The sequence below is a fragment of the Leuresthes tenuis genome, unplaced genomic scaffold (genome assembly GCF_036924035.1).
Source record: "Leuresthes tenuis unplaced genomic scaffold, fLeuTen1.0.hap1 SCAF_3, whole genome shotgun sequence".
Taxonomy (NCBI): Eukaryota; Metazoa; Chordata; class Actinopteri; order Atheriniformes; family Atherinopsidae; genus Leuresthes; species Leuresthes tenuis.
The window spans coordinates 3,669,235-3,693,921 of NW_027325357.1; the positions used below are offsets into that span (position 1 = coordinate 3,669,235).

The window sequence follows — 24,687 nt, forward strand, 5'->3', positions numbered from 1 at the left end:
TTAAGGGTCAGAGGTCGCAGCCTGGTGGGAAATGCATAAGCGAGGGGATCGTGAAGCGAAGAGGAAACGGGGAGAAAAGACGTTACAGCAGAGAGAGACGCAGGAAATTGGTCTGCTGGGACGTTCCTCTGTTAATTCTGCCCCTTTACCCTGAAACCACGTCAACTTTTATTTAAAGTATTATTATAAATTTAATAATCGCCATCACAGGAATTTACTTTTTGTCTCCAAAATGAGACACGAGCAGATTTTTCTAACCCACAGAAACACACCCATTCTAACACATTGCGGTCTGTCTCTCCCGAACATTTTGAACAATTCACGCCTGTCAGGATGTGTGTGTCTCAGTATCGTGCTCATGGGTTAAGTGTCGGTTCTGGATGCTTTCGTGTGTTCAACATGCTGTTGGATGAGGTGTCTGACACCCCGTCTCTGCCTCCACACCTTCATAAAGACGTGTGAAAGCCTTCCTCCTCCTAAAAACACACACAGACTCACACTCTTTGCCCTGTTACTAGGTAGGTTTTACTGTAATGAGCCGCGGTGAACCTGCCTGCCCCTCACTGTTTATGTTAATGAGGGACCGATCTACGCTCCTCATGAAGCCATATGCTCAGGAACCTTTTTTCATGTCACTTTAACTGTAAATATTGTAAAATCGCCCACTTTCACAGCTTTTCTATGAATATTTAGCCATTGAAACGGTTTTTGCTCCAACAGATTTGATCTAGAATTTAATCCAGCATCACTGTTTCAGTCATAAACACTTAAAGCAGGGATGTCAAACTCCGGTCCTCGAGGGCTGCTGTCCTGCAGGTTTTAGATGTTTCCCTGCTTCAACGCACCTGATTCAGATTAAAGGAAGCTCTTCAAAAGATTGTTACATTCTGCACAAACCTGCTAATGAGGCATTGATCTGAATCAGGTGTGTTGGAGCAGGGAAACGTCTAAAACCTTCAGGACAGCGGCCCTCGAGGACCGGAGTTTGACATCCCTGCACTAAAGAGTCAGTCCAAGACTCCCAGACTGACTTGTTGCAGTCCTGATTTAAAGTAACTCGAGAAAAGTTTGTGAACCTTAAAACATTTCCCAGGCCCAAAGCCTGCCCTAAAACACAGTTTTACTTTACGGTCGGTGAAATAAAGACAGATAATGCCTTATTTAGAGGCTGCATCCTCTAAGCCCCATTCACTCCGTTATATGGATCTCAAGGAATCTAAATATCTTCCGAAGGACGCCGACTTTCACCAAACTGTTCTCAGTGAGTAGATGAACGTATTTCATGCCAGAAATAAGGTTTAAAAATAACGGAGTTCCCCTTTAAATGAATGAAAATGCGTACAAAAACGCGTTTTTTTCTCATAAAACAGGGTTAAATGAGCCAGAGCTTCAAATGAACCCACTTTATAGAAAGATTACGTTGTTTTTGGAGTATCCCTCCATCTGTGTTGTGTTCAGGGACTATATTTTGTGAAGGAAACTCAACGGGGTCCTTCTTAGCCGCCGGATCTTCTTGACTTGATTTAAGAGCCAGCTGAGTGGGGGGATAATAGTTACTTTGCAAAAACAAGAAATTGCACTAAACTTGAAGTAGGAGCATAAAAACTCGAGGTCAGAGTTCTCCTCTGATTGGAGACTCTTGCTTCACTGACACTGAATTGGTAATCGACTATCAGCTAACTCTTGTTTGAGGTTTTCCATCCGAGTGACTTTGATTTAGGCTCCCAGCGGTAAGTCAGAGAATCTGCCCACAGTCCAAGGAAATCACCATGGCTTCTGCCTTTCTGTCTCAGCAGTTGTTCCATTATTAACCATCCGCAGAGCTGTCTCCAGATTTATCCCCGCATGACATTATTACAGCCCGTCTGACTCCCTTCATCTTAAGAAAAAGGCTGTTTTAATTTTACAAATTAGAACCGAGTTGTAATTTGAAGCTTGTTGTAAACTTATCTCAACATGTGTCATGTTTAATCAAAAAGCTGATTAAGAACACAGCAGAGAGTGAACTTTTCCTCGCTGTGCTCATCAGTAAATTACCTTATTTTTCCACATATTTAAGCATCTGATAAACACAGTAACCTCACCACACGTGTTGAGGTTCATGTAACCGGAAGTACGAGTCTGTGATTCTCTGGAAGCTGATATTTCAGAAGAATATGTGGAAATAACAGAATTAAACCGTGAGAAGCTGAGGTGAAATGTGATATATCTTTCATGTGCCTGTTTTCTTGGTATAACCCGTTAATTACCCGCTTCTTTTGAGCTTTTAGGTCACACGTAGGCTCTGTTTTTATCTGCTAACTGCTGTATTGTGTCAGGAAATGCTTAAAACTGAAGTTTGTAGTGTATCCACGGACATGTCTAATGCCAGCTCAAGCAGGCTTTACTCACATTTCTGAATGTCACAAGACCTTTTTACTGAGTTTTGTAACGCTTTTATTCCTCTTTCAGGTGTGCAGCAAAGTACAGTGGCAACGATTTAATGCTGTCAGTAAAGAGTAAAACCTAATTTATCTGAAAATGAATGAATTATTCTGTGTGCTGCTGTCCCTGCAGTGCCTGGCTCGGTGCCTGTGGAGTCTCTGCAGAATACTCCGTACGAGGAGAAGATCTTCATGCAGTGGAAAGCCCCCAACGAGACCAACGGGGTCATCACACTGTACGAGGTCAGTCAGACACGGTTAATAATAGCTGGCGCTCCACAGTGTTGTGGTTATTGGTCTGATTCCATACTGCGAGGCTTTGAAGTGTGAAAGTGTTGAACAGAGTGCCAATTCACCGGTTTGACGTGTCCAGTCGGAGGCTTTATGGATCTATAATGATCACAAACATCAGTTCTTTCCAACTGAAATAATCTAGTGAGGGATTAATGAGGGATGTTACCACAAATTTAGCTTGATTTTACCTCATTGTGCATTTTTTTGGAGGTGTTGGTTCACTTAGCGCTGAAGCTAATCTCTTAAAACTTGAATTGTCGAGCTATATTGATGTGATAAAGTTTATCTGTAATATAAAAAGTCTCAAAAATGCGAATTAACGCTCGTCAGGAACCATGGAGATTAATTTTAAAGTTCTTGTCCTACACTTTAATCCTTTAATTGCAATACAGCCACCATTAAACCTCAAATATCATGAAACTAAGAAGTGCAGCGATAGGTGGGATCGCTAATTTAAGAGCTAATACTTATTGAAGCAATGATTAAACATGCACTATATTCCAAAAAGACCTGATGCTGATGAAGAAGTTAGGGCTCAAAGAAACTGTTCAAACTGAGAAGGAGAACCACAGAAATACATCTGGTCTGCATGTGTTTGCAGGCTTTATTTACAGTGTCCTGCCAGGTGAGAGCTTTCTAAAAGCTGCTGGGTAATAACGTCTCTCACGCCGGATGGGGCGGAGGTCAGAGGTCGTGTGCAGGTCATTTACGGTTTCTCCACCAAGCTGCAGAAACCGGGCGACCATGAACATTCCTGCCTGGGCTCACTTCAAACTGGGCACCAGTCAGATAAGAGTGGAAATGCTGACTGCTTCCTGTATTTTCACGACTTAAAAGGTGAATTTTTGTGTCAAAGAGAGCAACGAGGTGCTCCGGCGTGGAGAATACGCACCAATGGACCCTCAGATTGATACAGAAACAGTTCTGTGGACAACCTTAAGAAAAACACATGCACTTCGGACTGATACCAAATCAAATCTGTGTCCAGGATGCAGAAGTTCAGAGGTCAGAGGGTTTTATTTGAGCTTAGAAATGAGGAGTAAGTAGAGGAGGGACGTTTACCCCGATGGGCACTGAGACTGTTCAGGAGTGAGTGGGAGAGAGGGATGTGTGTGTGTCTGTGGTTATAGGTGGTTTATTCGGGTTGAAGTCGAGTTTAGCCCTCCATCTAATGAATTATTGACCCGCTCTCTGTCTCCTGTCTGCCTCCTATATCACTGCATCAAGGAGTTACCTCAAACCCAGACCTGGCAGGGCTGTGAGTGTGTGTGTGTGTGGTCATGTCTAAAAGGAAGTCTCTCTGCGTGTGAAGCACACACCATGTTGGAATAAAGAAGAACGAGTGTGTTTTGGAGAACAGAATAATCACATTCAAGTGTTTTCTTCCATTCGAATACGAAACATTTCTCCCAGTCCTTCTTGTGCCTTCGTGGGCTCATTCTTATCTCCAAGCTGTGATTTTTCACAGTCTCTGAGTCAGAATGAGGCTGAGCAGCAGAGACGTGTCCAGCACCTTTCAGATGAAGCCCCGACATTCATTTAGTTTCGCTCCTCTCATATCAAGCCTCTTCTGTTATATCGCCAAATAAAACCAACAAAGCGAGGCCGTTTACAGGCAAAGGAGGAACTCATTAAATTCTGATGCAAAGTCTGTGAACCTTAACAGGATCGAGCCTCCAGAATGAGTGTGGAAGGCTTTCTGCCTTGTATGAAGAAATCTGCTTTTACTGTTTATATTAGCAGATGCACGACTGCAGGGTGATAAGAGTCAGAAACCCTCTGGTGCATTTCGCCGTTGCTCTCCGGGCTCGAGGAGCGTAATTATTGTAATTTATAAATCTGGTTTTTTTGTGGCAGCAAATGTCAGAAAGTTTCTACAAACTCTCAAAGCCAAACTGACACTTTCTCTCTTGTGAAAATTGTTAAATTCAGAGCAGAAATGTTAGTGCTGGTGCATTTTTAAAGCTTTTGGTATGTGTCATTTATCTGAAACCTGTGATACAAAAATGATCTGTGACTGGAAACGGCTTCAAACGGGACGTTTTGCCGACCAATCAGTGACTCAACAGGCAGCACAACACACGGCTGGGATTTAAAAAGGCTTCTGTAACCTGTAAGGATATATTTACCCTTCTGAAGTGGTTCAGAACTTATTTCAGGTGGTGATTTCACCAGGAAACAGACGCTGAAGACGTCATGTTTCAGAAAGGCAGACGTTTCTAATGCTGACATCAACATTAAAGGGGTCATTATTGCTGGAGAAACAGACCGATTTGGTGTTTTTGACCAAAGAAAGTGTGTTTTTTAGTGAGGGGAAAGGGAAAATGGCTGTTAGCACCATTAAAATCATCCATATGTTGGTTCTAAAAGTCGGAACTTTAAACATTTTTAACTTGGTGTATGTTACATTCAAGCGGTCTGTTTTTCTCATTTTACTTCCTCACACATCGTGTAACACGAGCACATCTCACTTGGCAGCATGTTCATCCAATATAATTGTCTCTATTTTCTCCTGAGCCCTTTCTGCCTCCTAAAAGCAATCTCCTGTCTCTGCTCTCATTCTGCACAGTACAAAGACCACTCAGTACCATTTCTGAGACCTCTATTAGACCTCGACCTAGAGCTTGAAAAACACTCTCTGCAGCCTCTAAACCTCCCGGGATCCATCGTCAATTTTGCCTTGTTTTCTGTCGATTTCATTAATATCAATCTAAGCTCTCTGCCGGGCGGAGGCGGCGCAACTCGGCATCATCTGTTAAACATATCAGAGCCTCAACACAATGTGCAGCTATTAGAGATAATTACTATAATTGCAGCTATTGACAGGATTAAAGGCATCATCTGCAACATCTAAAGGGGCTCTTGTTGTGTCCTATCCTGCTCTGTTGTCTCTTGCATTTTCTTTTTTCCCTTCTTTGCTTTTCACCATTGAAACCAGATGAATTACAGCTCGCATAAAGAGAAGGGGGTGGGGGGGTGGATAGGTTTGTGGAGGTGGAGAGTGTTGGGGAGAGATAAGGAGAGTGAGGAGGACAGAAGTGGGAGTGGAGATAAAACACGAGGTGAACAAGTGGAAATGTGTCCAGTACTCCTCGTATAGCGTGATTACAAGAATTAATCAGTGTGCAAATATGATCGCTTCATCTGCTGTATCTGTTGCTATAATTGCAGCTAATTACAGGATTAAAGGACACATCTGGGTGAGATCTAAAGGGACCCCCTTCTCCTCCCCCGCTCCCTCTGGTCCTCTGCTCGGCTCACAAATTGTCGGATTGTCTGGGGAACATGTAATGGAGGAAGAAGGGATGAACAATTAGTCATTTACAGAACAAAATATCCTCACAAAATACCCAAACTATTCCTCTTTCCTTTAAAAATGAGCAGTAGATGATCCTCTGACTAATTCAGCACCTTTGAGCTTAACTTGAAGAACGAACCGCTCCACTGAATCAGACTTTTAGGACGTTTTGGCGATGAAGAAACATCAATTCAATTAAATTCAATTGTATTTATAAAGCGCCAGATTACAACAAATGTCATCTCAAGGCACTTAAGTAATACAGTCCAATTCAAGCCAATTGGAATTCAATTGATTTAAAAATAACCCAATGAATTCATATGGAGCCAATTCAAAAAATAATATCCCAGCTAAGGAAACCAACAGATTGGACCGAAACTTGTCTTCAGTCCAATCTCCCGTCCTGAGCCTGAGGGACTGTGGAAAGGAACGACTCCCTTTAACAGGAAGAAACCTCTGGCAGAACCAGAACCAGGAAGAAACCTCTGGCAGAACCAGAACCAGGAAGAAACCTCTGGCAGAACCAGAACCAGGAAGAAACCTCTGGCAGAACCAGAACCAGGAAGAAACCTCTGGCAGAACCAGAACCAGGAAGAAACCTCTGGCAGAACCAGACTTAGGAAGAAACCTCTGGCAGAACCAGAACCAGGAAGAAACCTCTGGCAGAACCAGAACCAGGAAGAAACCTCTGGCAGAACCAGAACCAGGAAGAAACCTCTGGCAGAACCAGAACCAGGAAGGGTGGCCATCCGCCTCGACCAGCTGGGGTTTGAGAAGACAGAAAAGAGGGAAAAGAGGAGGAAAAACACCATAACACCATTCAAAGGATACCTGCTGGAACAGGGAAACACAAGTTAATAACCACAATAATGTCACATGGACATAAAATCATTTGAGAAATTAAACCGGGGGAAAAGAGAGCAAAGTGAGGAAAGGTATGACAGATGAGATCCCCCAGCAGTCTGGGCCTATAGCAGCTTAACTATGGGATGTTTCAGGCTCACCTGAGCCATCCCCAACTATAAGCTTTATCAGAAAGGAAAGTTTTAAGCCTAATCTTAAAAGTGGAAAGGGTGTCTGCTTCCCTGACATTTACTGGCAGCTGGTTCCACAGAGAGGGGCCTGATAACTGAAGGCTCTGCCTCCCATTCTGCTTTTAGGGGCCTGATAACTGAAGGCTCTGCCTCCCATTCTGCTTTTAGGGGCCTGATAACTGAAGGCTCTGCCTCCCATTCTGCTTTTAGGGGCCTGATAACTGAAGGCTCTGCCTCCCATTCTGCTTTTAGGGGCCTGATAACTGAAGGCTCTGCCTCCCATTCTGCTTTTAGAAACTCTGGGAACCACAAGTAAACCTGCAGCCTGAGAGCAAAGTGCTCTGTTAGGAAAATATCTTACAATGAGATCTTTACGATATCAGATTAGACTAACTTGATGCAAGGTTTTACAGTGATCTTCTTAACTGGGCATGCTACATTTAATTGGCACCTGACCTGACCAGTATATCTGTCTTAAGTGACATTTATCCCCCCCTAATCTATCCTGCTGTCCATTTGGGGTAAACACCATGAGCAGGTGGAGTCATTTTGTGGTTGGTTTTAAAACGAATTGGACATCATTATGAGTAGATTAGGCCTGATGTGATGCAGCATTTTCTTCTCCGTAGATCTTCCAGCTTTAAAACTACTGAATCTGTGTAGTGGTAAGATTGCCACCTTTCATGTAGGTGACCTGGGTTCAAATCCCCTGCATGAAAGGTACTACTACCTCCAGTAGGGGTTCTTAGGCAAGGCCCCCTTACCCTACCTGCCTACCTGTAAGTTGCTTTGGATAAAAGCGTCTGCTAAATGCATAAACAGAAACATTTTAAGCTAATAGAAATGTTTCCTGGTGCTTTTGTGGGTGTAGTTGGCTGCAGCTTTGCAGGAAAACAGGAGGACGAAACACGGAGCGAGCCCCACCTATAACACCTAAAAACCTAAAGTAAAGGCTTCAACTCTTAAGTGACATTTATCCCCCTCTAATCTATCCTGCTGTCCATTTGGGGTAAACACCATGAGCAGGTGGAGTCAGTTTGTGGTTGGTTTTAAAACGAATTGGACATCATTATGAGTAGATTAGGCCTGATGTGATGCAGCATTTTCTTCTCCGTAGATCTTCCAGCTTAAAACTACTGAATCTGTGTAGTGGTAAGATTGCCACCTTTCATGTAGGTGACCTGGGTTCAAATCCCCTGCATGAAAGGTACTACTACCTCCAGTAGGGGTTCTTAGGCAAGGCCCCCTTACCCTACCTGCCTACCTGTAAGTTGCTTTGGATAAAAGCGTCTGCTAAATGCATAAACAGAAACATTTTAAGCTAATAGAAATGTTTCCTGGTGCTTTTGTGGGTGTAGTTGGCTGCAGCTTTGCAGGAAAACAGGAGGACGAAACACGGAGCGAGCCCCACCTATAACACCTAAAAACCTAAAGTAAAGGCTTCAACTCTTAAGTGACATTTATCCCCCTCTAATCTATCCTGCTGTCCATTTGGGGTAAACACCATGAGCAGGTGGAGTCATTTTGTGGTTGGTTTTAAAACGAATTGGACATCATTATGAGTAGATTAGGCCTGATGTGATGCAGCATTTTCTTCTCCGTAGATCTTCCAGCTTTAAAACTACTGAATCTGTGTAGTGGTAAGATTGCCACCTTTCATGTAGGTGACCTGGGTTCAAATCCCCTGCATGAAAGGTACTACTACCTCCAGTAGGGGTCCTTAGGCAAGGCCCCCTTACCCTACCTGCCTACCTGTAAGTCACTTTGGATAAAAGCGTCTGCTAAATGCATAAACATAAACATTTTAAGATAATAGAAATGTTTCCTGATGCTTTTGTGGGTGTAGTTGGCTGCAGCTTTGCAGGAAAACAGAAGGACGAAACACGGAGCGAGCCCCACCTATAACACCTAAAAACCTAAAGTAAAGGCTTCAACTCTTAAGTGACATTTATCCCCCTCTAATCTATCCTGCTGTCCATTTGGGGTAAACACCATGAGCAGGTGGAGTCAGTTTGTGGTTGGTTTTAAAACGAATTGGACATCATTATGAGTAGATCAGGCCTGATGTGATGCAGCATTTTCTTCTCCGTAGATCTTCCAGCTTTAAAACTACTGAATCTGTGTTTTAAGCTAATAGAAATGTTTCCTGGTGCTTTTGTGGGTGTAGCTGGCTGCAGCTTTGCAGGAAAACAGGAGGACGAAACACGGAGCGAGCCCCACCTATAACACCTAAAAACCTAAAGTAAAGGCTTCAACTCTGACTGGTTCAAATGAATCTAGATCTTCTTCCACGTAAGTCCACCTGCCTTCGATGACCTCTTAGGTAATAACACAGATATCGACTGTTACTGAACTGAGAGCAGAGAAGCACTCAGAGACAGACTTGGCACACACATACAGATCATGACCTTGTCAATCCCTTCACTGATTGCCTCATCAAACCATTCAAGCATTACAAGTTCCCTCTGTTAGCGCTTACCTCCCCGCTGATCTCTGCAGAGTTATTTCTGAACCCCTGCAAGCCGAACAGACGCTGCTGCTGCTCCCATTGATTAGAAAAAAGCAGTCAAGCACATCATCAGATCATGGCTATGCTGATTTGTTTTGAGCAACTAACAAGTGAAAGGATTTTATGTTTTTAGTCGAATACAGAAAGCACCAAATGATTTCAGTGCTTCTCCTGTTTGAGGGTATGAACGGTTTTTCTGTTCATTACGACTGGTCCAATTGCTTAGAAACTGTGAATTATAACAAGTTGTTCTAATCAGTGACCATTTGCTTCAGTAAATCTATAGTTTGTGAGCTCTCAAGCACGCCAAAGTGCCCTGATTAGACAGACTTTTATAGATTTAGTGGGGAAAATGCATTAGAAACCAGTGAATATGTTGCTTCATCAGTCTAAAGACTCTTTGTAAGGAAAGTGTAAAAATTCTGCTATTTTAGACATGATTTCTAGCAAGAGTGAAACAAATGATGATACACTGCATAGCCAAAAGTATTGGCTCATCTGCCTTTACACGCATATGAACTGAAGTAACATCCCATTCTTGATCCGTAGGGTTTAATATGACGTAGGCCCACCCTTTGCAGCTATAACAGCTTCAACTCTTCTGGGCAAGCTTTCCACAAGGTTTAGGAGTGTGTTTATGGGAAGTTTTGACCATTCTTCCTGAATCTCATTTGTGAGGTCAGACACTGATGTTGGACAGAAGGCTCTCAGTCTCTGCTCTAATTCATCCCAAAGGTCTTCCATCGGGCTGAGGTCAGGACTCTGTGCAGGACAGTCAGGTTCTTCCACACCAAACTGGCTCATCCAGGTCTTTATGGACCCTGCTTTGTGCTCTGGTGCGCAGTCATGTTGGAGCAGGAAGGGTCCATCCCCAAACTGTTTCCACAGAGTTGGGAGCATGAAATGGTCCAAAATCTCTTGGTTTGCTGAAGCATTCAGAGTTCCTTTCACTGGATCTAAGGGGCCAAACCCAGCTCCTGAAGAACAGCCCCACACCACAATCCCCCCTCCACCAAACTTTACACTTGGCACAATGCAGTCAGACAAGTACCGTTCCCCTGGCAACCGCCAAACCCAGACTCCTCCATCAGGTTGTCAGATGGAGAAACGTGATTCGTCCCTCCAGAGAACGCGTCTCCACTGCTGTAAGAGTCCAGTGGCGGCAGCTTTACATCACTGCATCCAATGCATTGGTGATGTATGGCTTGGATGCAGTTACCATGGAAACCCATTCCATGAAGCTCTCTACGCACTGTTCTTGAGTTAATCTGAAGGCCACATGAAGTTTGGAGGTCTGTAGCGATGGACTGGACTGGACTTGTTGCACAGGTGGCATCCTGTCACGGTGCCACGCTGGAACTCACTGAGCTCCTGAGAGCGACCCGTTCTTTCACAAATGTTGGTAGAAGCAGTCTGCAGCATGCAGAGGTGCTTGGGTTTATACAGCTGTGGCCATGGAGCGGACTGGAACACCTGAATTTGATTATTTGGATGGATGAGTGAATACTTTAGGCAATATAGTGTATTTAAGTAATTTTGATGCTACAAAATGACAGATATTAGGCATCAAAGATCTTTTTGTTGTAAATTTGCTGTCACTACACATAAAGAGTAATTGTAATTAATCAAGGAGGCTCAGTTTTTCACTGCAGGACGTCAATCAGAACAACCTTTGACCCTACGTTGTCCAAGGACTTCCCACGTTTCTGTATCTCAGTCAGTTTGGGTTTGGTTTGGGATGAATAGAGCATGGCTGGGTTTGAATAAGAACAAGTACACTGTTGGTGAAAAATATATGTATAAAGAGGTAATTTGGAGAGATAGATACTTATAAATGATAAAAAGTTCATCTGATTTTTCTCTTCTCTGCTGGAAATCGTTCAGAGCCAAATATTTTAAAGGTGTTTCTTCTAAAATGCTCCCAGAGGAAAGAGGGAGGCCTGCAGGAGCAGCCAGAAGCACCCGTTTATCCTTCATGTAAATGTATTTCTGGCACCTGTAACTCCTGAAGAGGGGATGGCATGTAAATAAATACGTAGTGGCAAACAGATTTATGCTGATCTGACAGACAGGATCAATGGTTACACGATGCAGCTGGGTCAGGTTTGAATGATGTCGGTTTTTAAATGACTCTGAAGCCTGGACATGGCATTTCGTTACATGCCTCCTCATATCTGTGTGTCTGAGACCACAAAGATAGCCATTTTCTCACATTAACCTTTCCTAAATCCAGCCAAACCCATGCCACAGGAGTCTTTTTGACTAGGACCATCAAACTGCTTATTTTGATTAAAGCTTTGTCGAAAACTAGCAACCGTCCACCTTCATGTAGCACATTTCAAGGCTCTCCAACTCCTCAAAATCCAGCCACAAGACACAAAAAAACAGAAATAAAACAGTTTGCTGACAAACCTTTAAAGTGTTTAATCCACAACACCAAAGCAACAGGCCACAAGGACAGTAAGTAGTTGTTCCTGCCCGATCTTGTGTGTGAATAACTTTACCCTCCAATTCCTCTCTCTTCAAGTAGAGTCTTTAATCAATCACAGAAATCAATACTGGCAGCCCGTCTGGCATTTATTTCTGGGGGTTTCTGTGTTCCAAGCTGTTGATTTCTGTAGCAGCAGCAGATATTTAGTAAAGTTACGGTCTCTTATTGCTGGTTTCTGATGAAAGAAATGATGGATTTTCATTAGGAGAGCAGCAGCGGTGAGATGATGTTGCTGTTGACTTAGTTTACTGAGCAATGGAGGCGCTTTGGCTCACGAGATGCTGCAGAAAGCAACAACTCAAAGCTGGTGGGACAGAAGCAGTCGGAATACCATGATCATTAATGCTGGGAATCTGTAAGAAACTGGGATGGCTGCAGAAATAAACCAGTGATTATCTGCGTCACAGCTGACGTGATGCAGCTAAATACATTCATAGTTCCAAAGTAAGAGTCTGACTTAATGGTTAAAAAAGCATTTATTTTCTCATCATTAGTGTAGTTGGACTTAAATCTGGTGATTTCCTTCTCTTCTTTGGTCCTGCTCTGTGTCTTGTTGCACTTACACTTGCTGCTGTACAAATTTTGGACGTTTAAAGCCGCCCAACAGCTTGGTTTCTGGGTTTGACCTCACCCAAAGCCAGACGTGTGAATGCTCACTTGAATCTGAGACATCCTTTGGATTTAGATTGGATGTGGTATGAATAAATGCAGATAAACATGACACCACGCTGCATTTTTATGCTTCTACACGATTTGTTATTTCAAAACAGCTCAGTAAGACTAGACGAGTCTGTGTAGAAAGCAGACGGATCAAAAATGGCTTCTTCCTGCATATAGTTTTTCATTTTTGTCAATAAGGGACTATATTTAGTGTCCTTGAGCTGCTGACCCCACTCTGCCTGCAGGGGAACGAGGTCGTATCGCTTACACCTGTATGTTTGCACCTGAGTGTTGTGACGCAGGGCTGCTTCCCTTTTTAAGTCTGACATATTCATTACAGCCTGGTGCTGTGCAGCCAGCTTCAACTGATTACATCACAAGCCGAGAAAAGGAGCAATCTGTGCTTTTATGATTAAAAGAAATGTAGTTCCCTTTCAGTCGATTCACTCGGAACAACACATCTGTGATCTCAGGCTCTCTATAGCTGCTGCTGGTTAGCCTTGTTCTCCCAGAAGGCTACAGCCAACTCAGAATTAGCTTAACAGCTCTTGTGTTACACAATGCTACCTGCTGGTTAGCGCTGATTTCGGGTTTCCATCCTGGTGGCGAGCTTGGTGACGAAGCTAAAACTTGATGTGGAGGAGTCTTTAACTCCTCTTTTTGTCATCAGTTGTTTAATTAAGCGTTCTGTCTTCAACACATTGGGTCATTCACCTCATGAAACAGTGAAGTAGATTCATTTTAACAGCAAAAAAAGAAAAGAAAAAGCAGCTTTTATGTCTTTGTTCTGAAAAGAAGTGCGATAAAAATACGGGTCAAAGACACTGGAATTATTTTATCATGTGAAAACAATTAAAACAATTTAAAATGAGCCAAGAAACACTTCTGACACGAAGACTGACTGAACAAAACACAGCAAACAACACGCTGGAGAGCACAAAAAGAAGATGTCATTGAGTCTTTTTATGGTTGGTGGTAACCATGGACAACGGTATGCCGTTATATCAGTTATTAGGTATAGGAGCGGCCATTGTAGTGGCTTTTTTTTTACTCTCTCGCCGTGTACTTCACAGAAATAAGGTCCAGGTTTAAAAATACCGGAGTTCCTCTTTAAGGCCAATTTTAAGACATTTCTTGTTCAGTTTTATCGAGTTTTATCGAGTTAAAGTAATGACACAAACAGGAAGTGCACTGGTTTGTTTGTCTGTTGTTGTGAAAGACGTTGAGATGCTTGAACCATGAATTATGCACAATGCACAGCTTCTCATCGCTTCAGCACCAGTTGTTGGTTAAAAACCAAACAGTTCTTTGTGTTCGGTTGTCTCAGCTCATCTGTCATTGTGCCATGAAGGATGGAGGCCGGAGCATCTGTTAAAAGCCTTATCGTTCCTCCTGTTGCTGAAGCTGTTTTAGGAACCTGTGAACAGATTAGTTGGAATTATGCAACGTTTAACAATCCAAATGGTTAAACTTTTGAATGAAGATGATGAAAAATGTGTGTGAGAAAGCAAAAAAATGAGCAGCGGTAAGAACATATCGATTGAAATGCACAAATTCAGTGAAGCCAGATGGTTCTAATCTGTCAGTAGTCAAAGAGAAGAGGATTAGACACAATTTGAACACACGTGCACACACAGACACACAAGCGCTACTTCCACATGGGGGTAATAGTCTGAGGATTATCCATCCAGACCCCCAGTCCTCTTGCATACACACAGGATTATGTGCGACCCTGTAATCTCTCAAGCGCTACAACTTCCTGTTTGATAGCCAATCAGGGCCCTCCGTCCGTCTCTTTAACCAATCGCGTGTTCCCTCAGCTCCACACCTGTCAGAAGTTCATTTGCCTCATTTGAAGGTGATTTTCATCATTATTCCCGTTATTAAAGCAGGGATTTTAGAGCCGTAGTAGAGCGGCAGAATGCAGCGACCCCATGGATTCAAACAGACACTTCACCTCATTAATCTACTTATTTATCGGAATAACACTCAATGAAACTCTTGATTGGCTCTGCGACATGCTGACGCTGCCACAAAACCCTTCAGCTGTAAATCAGTGTCAGTCTGCGGTGGGGAACTCATCAGCGGATGATCTTTAATGTGGGAATGAGGGCAGAAGAAGCACGTGTGGCCTACATCAGCTCGTCTTAACTCTGCTGGCAGGAAGTTGCTGTGTGGCTGTCAAACAAGCATTACTGGGATGCCGATTCAGGCCGATTCCTGTCAAACTGTCACCACAGGCTGAGTTAAATGCTCCATCTCTGATCACCTCTTCCAGGGTGAACTGAGCCTCTACTCTCTGATGTTTTTTGCGGTGAGGCTGGTGTTGATTTTGATGGGAACAAATGACACGATTCAGGAGCTTTCAAACTCCGCTGTATCCCGTTGTTTGTTGAATTATACATTCCCAGAACTCGTCACTTCTGCTCTTGACAGCTGATTGAACAGCCTGATTAAGCAATTCAGAGCTTTTCTAGACTTTATCGCCGGCCTGCAGCTCATCTCTCTCATGTATTTTACATCAGAGAGAACAATTGTGGTGGCGGGGAATTTAATCAGGCTATATTTGGTCCTCATCCTTCCCTATCTTTCTCTGTCACGGGCCAATGACAACAATGCAGATAACGTTGCTTGGAAACATTAACAGACTATTGTCTGCCGCTGCTTCTTTCTCCAGTTAGCTTATCTTTTTGGGAACAATAGAAAACGAGGCGAACACAAAACGCCTCATTCCTCATTTTTATGGGTATTCACATGTTCATCTGCGTGTGCTGGCATTCACGGACAGATGTTTGGACCCTTTGATGCGCTTCTCTTTGTGAATGTGGGTCTTTGTGTGAGGCTTTATTTGTCAGTGTGTGTGTGTGTGTTCGCCTCCTTACACGTATCGCCACAAAATGTCTTGACATTGCAGGAGTCGGGGAGCCGGAGAACAGCCCGTCCCAAATGGAAACTTCTAAAAGCAGCAGTGCTGGAACTTGAAGCGTTTGGTGCCTGCTGAGTTACAGAGTGTGACAGGAGGTGTCAGGGTTCACTGTGAGGTGAATTTAACAAGAGAGAAAAGTTTTACTCGGCTTTTTATGGATTTCAGCTACAGAAAAATGTCTTGAATTGCACATCTTTGTCATAATTTGCCATTCAGATGCCCTTTTTACAGCTTGAATTGCAGGATTGCAGGATAGAAAGGATTATTTATGATGGGCCTTGAGACAGAAGTAGCTTTGTGGCATGAATGGAGGTGAGAACATACTCTGAGAGGCGGTTTTATGTCTTCTGTTTGTTTGTTGGAGCTGTAAAACCATGTATGTCTTCATTATGATGCATCTGACAATGGTGTTGTGGTGAAGTCGTCTTTGTCTAATGAGCCGCAAACTGTTCAAGTCTTTTTCTTTATAGAACTTTTGAAAGCTTTTCAAATCGCCTTGACTTTCAGGGGAAGGAGTTGTTTTTATTAACTTACCGCCGTTTGTGTTTGTTGCATCAGCATTTCTTCTGTAGCAAATCTTAGAGGGAGCAGCAAATGCAGTTTTTGATGTGCTGGAGCTGCTTCCGGGCCATCAGAGGCTCTTATTTAATATGGGTGAATAATGTTTTAATGACCTACAGGAGTAAAAAGCTGTGTTGCAGTGGTGGCTACATGGGAGCAAGCACACTTTACTGTTGCTTCCTGCCTTTCAAACCGATAATTATGAAAGTTTCCAGTTGCAAATGTATGAAAAATGTCATTTCTAAAGTAGAAAATAACAGCTAAAGGTTTAATTGTACTGTATAAATGCAGAAGAAGGTCATGTAGACGAGCTAAATGTTTCAAAGTGTTTGTTACTCCTGTTTTTACAGCCTGTAAACACTGAAGCTCCATCTTCATTCGTGTGCAGCACATAAACCAATCCGTTCTTATTCCGGGGACATTTAATGCTGCTGAACGATTTCAGGCATCTTATGAATCCACTGCAAACCAACCTGAGCAACAGACACCTGATAAACCTGACTATGACTTCATGTTTGAGGGATTCAGACGGGCTGATGATGAAAGCTGCTGATCAGGCAGGTTTTAGGATCCGTCAGGATCTTTAATGTCTGCTGGTTGCTGTAACTCCTCCGTTTCTTTCCGTGCTGCATCCATCATCCATCCATCTGAACCGTTCTTGGCCAGTCACAGGTTCACAAGACAGACTTGAGATTCACAGAAGACGTCTTTTGTGATCAGTTTTGTGACGAACACCAGCCCAGAGGGTCTTCTTCTCTTCTTTTAGTGGTGACCAGTTCCAGAAAATAGTCTTAGCCGGCTGGGCTGCTGAGGCTCCCTCCCACTGAATCCCCATCATGTGCATCAAGCCAATCAAACCTCCCTCTGAGCTACTTTTGAACTTGATTTTTCATGAGAACTTGAGTTTTTTTGGGCGTTTTCTTTTACCAGAGATGTTTTACAGGCCCCCACCAAGCAGCCCTCAGTGTGAGAAAGCGACTGCATTTAATTTACCTTACTGTAATCTGTTTGGATAGGAGCAGCCAGTCGATTCTTATAAAGTAAACGGGTGATAAAATCATTTGAAATTCCTCTCGAGCGAATTTTGGTGAAATAAAACAACAGAAATGAGGAGTTTCCAATAAGTTCAGCTGACCGGAGAAGAAAAGAACAGCAGCCGCATATATTTTCTAATAAAACAAACAGGAACACAGAGAATAAAATATGGAGAACAACAAAGCGGAATAAAATAGCATTTTGCAGCACACAACAGTGCCTCGTGAGTGTGGTTTATTTCCATAAAACTTGGCTGGAGCTCAGAATGTGACGGCCCAGCAGTGAATTCACACACAGCAGCTGTGGTGCGTTGATGGAGAGGGGAGCCGGGATAAAAGCTGCGGCTTCTAATACTTACCAGCATCAATCTCCTGCATGGACAAACACGAGCAGCGGTACGTGCACTCCCATACGTTGGCATGGATACAACCTTTCTGGAATCAATTTCCAGTGAGACTCCGTTTGTAATGGGATTAGAAGTTTTGGGTTGTCAGGCTGTGAAAACCAGTTGTGCTTCATTATCTGAACAGAACAGAACTTTGCAACAAGTCCATCTTTTTGGAGTAGTCCGTCAAATCTCAGGTTCTTTTTAAACAGCTTACTGCTGTCAGAGATGTCACATAATGCACGAGACACTGATAAATACTCTAATAAATACAGATTTTCAACTTATAAACAACTTGGAAAGGATGTGGCATCACCTGAGCTTTCTTTTTGATATATATTTGGATATATTTAGTCTTCCATTTGATCCGATCCTCTATTTACCTTTCTCTCCACCTAGTTTCCTTCTCCCTAATTCAATCACACACCCCTACACATAAGTACGCCTTCCCTCTGGTGAGTTATCCCCCACGGACCCACACTCTATTACCCAAGATGCACTGTCCCACTGCGTGCCAGCCTTTTCATTGGCCAATAAAACAACCTGAGCTTTATGGCTCCACCGATTCCAAGTACATCAACTATAGAGAGCAAGAAAGGGAGCGAACAATGGTGGAAGAAAAACTGGGGAAATGGTGGAGATGGAGGCATTGAAAAGGGTGAGGGGGGAAATACTTGGAAAGAGAAAATGCTATTAAGAGTAATAAAACAGAACAAGATGGAAAAGAGGAGCGTAGAGGAGCAAAGGCAGGACGAGCGAGAGAGTAAAGCCCATAAAAATATAGAGCCATTCATGACTTATAAAATAACAGCCATCGACGTGCAAACCAAAACTGCAGCATAGATGAAATAGATGATATTTTATTGTTCCAGCCCCCAAGCTCCAGCCTGTATAAATAGCTATTGATTCTCCATGTTTTATTCAGGCAGCCAGGCCAACTTTCACGCCAGGGAGACGTCAGCTGCTTGTTCGAGGCTCTGTTAAAGTCTCTGTGCTGCGTTTTAAGACTGCTGTCTGCTGTCGGTTAAAGGTTTCATCCCATGCTCCTCGGTCTGAGAGGCGTTTAGGTGTCTGTGTTGGGTCAGGGCAGCTGGGTGTCGGGGAAGTGAGACGTGTGCAAAACTCCCAGAGAGAAAAGCGGTGGTCTGGATATGAAAACACTCAGAAGTAGCTGATGGTCCCTGCGGCCCGTCATGTGAATGAAATCTTAGTTAAATGGTGAATTAAACTGCTTTTTCACAGCACTTTAACCACTCAGAGTGTGTTTTTCTTCCTTCTGAGCTACAGCCACTGCAGAGTTCATCTACGTCTGAAATTTGAAATCTGAACGTATGATTTCACAGAAGCTCCCACTTATGCACCTTAATTATCTTTCCAAAATAAAAAAAAAAACGCCTCCAGAAACTATTAAAGAGGTTTTTTATGCTTAACTCAGTTGTTTCAAATATTGCAGTCTGCCGATTTCAGGATGTTTATGGGAAAAGCTTGAAGCAAAGCTGCCAGATTGGGACATTTGCACATTCAGTTTATTTAAAATCTGACTCTCACTGTATTTAGCTCTGTACCATCACTCTGGATTGTTCTGCTAGCTTGTCTACATGTTGGTGCATTGTTTGCTCTTTGTACTTTCTTGAATAGTGGGACCATTTCTACATTATCTGCACTATTCTCTGATCATACAGCGAATATACAAGCGAAGACACGACGGCTTCAGCTCGCAGGCAGTCATTGGCATCAACACTGGAGCTGACAAGGGATCCTGCTTTCAGTGGCTAACATTGACATTGATCTGCTTTGTCAAACTGTTTGGTTACACAGAAATGAGGGGCGCTATTTTGAGCATCACGTTCAAGTTCAGAACCATCAAAGATCAGAAAATGTTGTGTTTTTAGTAGGGCTGTCATAGTTAATGCGTTAATCACGATTAATCGCAGTTAATCACGGTTAATCGCGATTAATCACAGTTAATCACAGTCTAAACACAATCGGCTTAATACCAACTATGGTCGGACATTCACACCTTACAGCGGAACACCTCCGCTCCCTCTTTTGATGGTGTATGTTCGGGCTTTCGAACCTTTGTCTGTTGTTTGGAAGTTCTTAGGCTTTAAAAAATCCGACATCGATCAAACAACAATATTCTGCAGGTGTTGTCGGGCTAAACTTGTAGCTGCAGGAGGCAACACAAGCAATTTGCTTCACCACCTCAGCCATAAGCATGTTGTGGAATATCAAGAATACACGAAACTATGATCTGCGTCCTCCACGGCTGCAGGTAAAGTTAGCGCTGCGGGAGAAAAGACGAGTCACTCAGCTGGGGGGACTGCCTACGACTTGTTTCAGTATTATTTATGGATGTTGCCTTAATGAATGTTCAGTGGATAAAGAAGAACGTGTGTTTTTAGTTCTGTATTTCGACTGCAACAGCATTCTGATTCCTTCACTTCATTAATACTAGTGTCGACATTGTTTTTCTACAATATTCACTCCTCGTGACAGTAAAATATGTAATTTCAAGCAAATTTACTGCAGTATTTATTATCTAAATTATTAGAAAATGAGGTTAACACCCAGTTGTGCTTGGAAAAAAAAAAAAAATACAGTGAAACCGATATAATTTAGCTACCTCTTTAGTTTTAAAACCACATTGTTGCGGCATTTTATGCACTGTTTTTGAGATAGACATGTCAAGTGGGTCTACAATTCACTTTTCTATTTGAAAGAAGAAATAAAAGATGAGACATTTTTGTCTGTTTATTTGATTCTACTCTTGATTCTAACCCTATATTTTTAATATAGAGATTAATCGTGAGTTAACTATGGAAAAAATGTGATTAATCGCGATTAAAGAAATGAATCGTTTGACAGCCCTAGTTTTTAGAACAGAGGTTGTTGCTCAGTGTGATCGTTGTGAAACTTCCTGGTAGCACAGTTCTAGTTCGCATATCTGCAGCTCTGAAAAAGTAGGATATTTAGAGCCATTTAGATGCTATAAATGAATTGCTACTGCATCTGCAAACGAAAGGGTGACATCTAGTAATAGGTAAGCCAAATCAGCTTGAGACAAAACCCCCAAGAAAAGGAATTTATCAGATAAATATCTGAAAAAAATAGCCTGGACTGGCCCAGTTTAGCCATTTATCAGGTGTTTCTGTTGATTTGAGACATCTTCCATCCGTCCAAATGTTAACAAAGACTGATCTGGACCGCTTCCTCCACAAGGCTGAAGCTCCTCTTTCCCATCTTGTTTTCCCTCCCTGCTGCTGCCCAAGCCTCTGTCTGTTTTTGTAATTCTCTTACATCCATGCAAACGGTCACACGTTCACACATCAGCATTCACACATCAGCAGTGCAGCCTGCAGGCCGGTAGAAGCGAGGCGCCCAGCTGTCAGTGCTTTGGATTGGAGTCTGTTAATGGCCGCCTGACGTCCACGAGCGTGAAGTGCTGAGAAGGTCCTCAAAGACTCGCTCTTCCAGCCTTACCAGAGACCCATTTTATGCAAACATCCTTCCACTTCACTTGTCATCACTTTCATTTCGCTCTCTTGTCTCATTTTCTCTTGTTCAGCTTTGTTCTCTGCCTCCACTTACATTTTTTTTTAGTTGGATTGGATTTTTTTCCCCAAAAAACTGCGGCTTTTGACGCATTTAAAAAAAACAAAACGATATCTCTTTCTGGAATCCCTCCTACACCAGTGAGAGCTCGGAATCATCACTGCATCATTCTCAATAATGTGAATTTAGTGAGTGATTAGCGGCTGCTCCGGGCATCTCATTGAAATCTAAGAAGAAAACACAATATTTTCCAGGCCCTAACCGAACCAGACGATGAGTGAGAGCAAAACAGAATAAAATGTAACTCACAAGGATGAAAGCCTGCTGTGTTAATGGAAAAATTAAGTGGAAATAGAGCAATAGCCCTGTTTCCGTCATGCTGTCAAGTGAATTCAAGGCCACAAATTCAATGCACATCAGGCATTTTCTATTATATCTGAATAAACTCGATCACCTCGTGTCATTAGATGCTGGTATCGGCTACTTTTGGCATTTGTCCTCAATCCAGAGTTGTTCACACGGGCTGCTGGATGCAAGATTTTAAGACAAAAGAAGGAAATTAAATCAGTATTCATCAGTAAGGGGCTTATTCGGGCGTTTGTCTTTCAGGTCAAAGTGCGGTGGCCGTCTTAAGCCTCGAGAAGAGCAAACAGTGGGTTGTTCCCGTGATCACTTCCTGGAAATTAAATGACTGTAACTCGAGCCTGAGTCAGGATCCCAGTGACTTATGCCTACAGTTGTGCCCTTATGTTGGGGAAGTTTTAGGCAGATGGTGCCGCTTTCACATGTTGGATCACAAAAAAACTAAACACTCAGTTACATGAGAGCCATCGGATCGGATTAAAGGCTAAATTACAATAAGACTGAGTTATTCAGCTCATGTAGACGCCTTAATCTGACAAGAAATCGGATCGAATTAAGACCCCATAACCAGCTCATCACAGATGGAGCGGGACGCAGCTTCATCTCGCTCTGCGTTCGCCATCTTTCTGAATGCCTGAGTTTGTTGTTGTTGGCGGTGAAGACGTCAACAGGAAGTGGCTCTATTAGCGATAGCTGAAATGGGGACAGCGCCACCTATGGTACCGGGGTATGACATGCTTTGTGCCAGTGATTCCATTCATTCACCGCCATATATCCAAGGATAATTACCCTCAGATAAGGAGCAGAACCCAACTGTAGCTATATGTTTATGCATTTAGCAGACGCTTTTATCCAAAATGAAGATATAACAAGCTAACAATAAACTCTAGCTATAATCGGGTTAATCTCATCGTGTCTCTCAAAGCTGGAAAAAGATTCAGTTTTTGTTGGAGGTTTTCATTCCAAGGGCAGTTCAGATGGTTGTAAAAGTATATTCAGTCACATTTAAAAACCCATTTCACCTTGTTTCCACACTTTGTGCCTCCTGTTTATCACGTCGAAGCTGTGAACTGAAAGATACCGCGAGCTCCAGACACAGCGCAAAGTGCTGAAATGTGTTTGTGGTTGAAATGCTGTTAATCTGCTTTTCCCACCAGTCAATATTCCTTTGTGCTGACTGTCATTCACAGTGACAGCTGTCCTCCAGTGTTTCGCCGTGCGTGTTTGTGTGTGTCCATGTGTGCAGACATCGACGGTTTTGCCGTGTGGAAACTTGCCAGCAGCAGCGCTGCCACAGACATCGACAGTTCTTTTAACAAGAACTATTGAAGAGTTTCTGCCGGTTTAGTGGTTGTGGGTCAATTTGCTCAATTTGCTTTAGTCTCAGAGTGGAGATCATGTGGAGACACGAAGACCAAAGAGACATCACTTCAGGTCCAAAGGTTGTTCAGCCTCACATTTAACAGACAATTTAATAACTCATGATCAATATGATGGATTTGCTTTTATTTGACAGGTTGAGGTGACTGTGGGTCAAACTCTGAAGCTTACTGTTTGCTTTGGGCAGGAAATTAAAAAGAAATATTAAAAGTGTTTAAATCTGTGTCCCGTCGTGTCAGGTTGGCTTAACTGAAGTCCTTTTCAATCAAGGACTCTTTTTAAACTTGATATTAAAGCTACTTTAAATGTTTTAAATTGAATTAAAAGAAGAAAATGGGATATATTTGGCCTCATAACATTAAAAAGTAGGCATTCCAGATGTGGAAACATCTGCCTGTAAGTGTAATGATTGATCACTGCTGCCTTTTATTGTTTTCATAACTGTTAAATAGACTTTTTATAGTCTATAGTCTATAGTCTTTTATTGTCTCTCTATTGAACAAAAAAAGGGATTCAAAGTGCTTTACACGAAATATAAAAGCATTAAAAACCAATTTCACAAGAGTGAAAGCTGTACCTGAAGACCTGTCATGTCCTGAAGGTTCATAACGTACCAGAGGAGCCGAGATGAAACCGTTTAAAGCTTTAAAAAGCGTCTGCGGGAATTTAAAAGCATGATATCAGGACTTTTAGGCAGACCAGTAAATACACTGTTCTAATAACTGAGTCTGAAGATAAATGCATGCAGCAGATTTTCTAAATCACACACTAGTCCTTTAATCCTTAAAAAATGACTTTATAACTGACTTGATATGGCTGTGGAAGTTCATAATGTTCATAATGACCCAGATTTCTGGCCTGGTTTGTGGTTTTTAACATTAGAGGCTGAAGTGGAGCTCAGATTTTGAACCCTTCTGCTTTGGCTCCAAAGACGATGACCTCTTGTTTGTCTTTGTGTGGCTGAAGGACACTCTGGGTCATCCAGTTCTTTCTGGAATAAGCAATGTCATGAACTCGCTCTTAAAAGCTTCACTTGTGTGTGAATAAATGCTAAAATGTGCTGCAAACGTGTTGAATTGTACTCGTCCTGTCTGCCTCCAGATTACCTACAAGGCACTGAGCTCTCTGGACCCGAGTGCTGATCTGACAACCCAGAGGGGTCGAGTGTTCAAGCTGAGGAATGAAACCCATCATCTGTTCGTAGGCCTGTACCCTGGAACCACATACTTCTTCACCCTCAAAGCCTCCACCAACAAGGGCTTTGGTCCACCCGTCACCACCCGCATAACCACTAAGATAGCAGGTAAACTTTTGGGTCGTCTTTGCACAGCACAGCAGTGCTTATTCTTTTGTTTCTGGTGACATTTGTTGGATCTTTGCTCTTTAATTACTGAGAGACGCTGCGACGGAGCCTTGATTATTACAATAGCAGCAGGTGGAGACAGCGGAGCCTTTTTGTCGGCCTGCCTCCGGTCCGACACGTCAGTCAGTTCCTCTGTGAATGTGTCAGTCTGTGTTTTTGTTTGTGTCTCTCTTTGTCTGCCTCAGTGCCCCTTTTTTTGACATTTTCTCTCCATTTGTAATCCTGTTTATATCAGCTGCATCAGTCCACAGAAAATGTCAGAGGTACCGCAAAAAAGGGACATTTTACTTTTGTCTCAAAAGCTCTGAAATGCCAGTCGCGTATTAAGGTTTTTTTTCTTATTGGTGAACAAGAAAACCTCTTCATTCTTATTCCAACTGTTCGGCGAAGGATGTCCTTTGTTGTTTTAA

At 42.7% G+C, this 24,687-nt stretch overlaps 1 protein-coding gene across 9 annotated transcripts in view; it reads left to right on the forward strand.

Moving 5' to 3' along the window:
* The window catches only part of ptprt (protein tyrosine phosphatase receptor type T), a 348,700-nt gene that overhangs the window by 185,907 nt on the left and 138,106 nt on the right, over window positions 1-24,687 (forward strand). For all 9 annotated transcript variants that reach the window (XM_072381466.1, XM_072381458.1, XM_072381459.1 and 6 more), the window contains exons 11-12: window positions 2,557-2,666; window positions 24,016-24,217. In XM_072381466.1, the coding sequence (XP_072237567.1) occupies window positions 2,557-2,666; window positions 24,016-24,217 (312 nt within the window). The remainder of the gene's footprint in view (window positions 1-2,556; window positions 2,667-24,015; window positions 24,218-24,687) is intronic.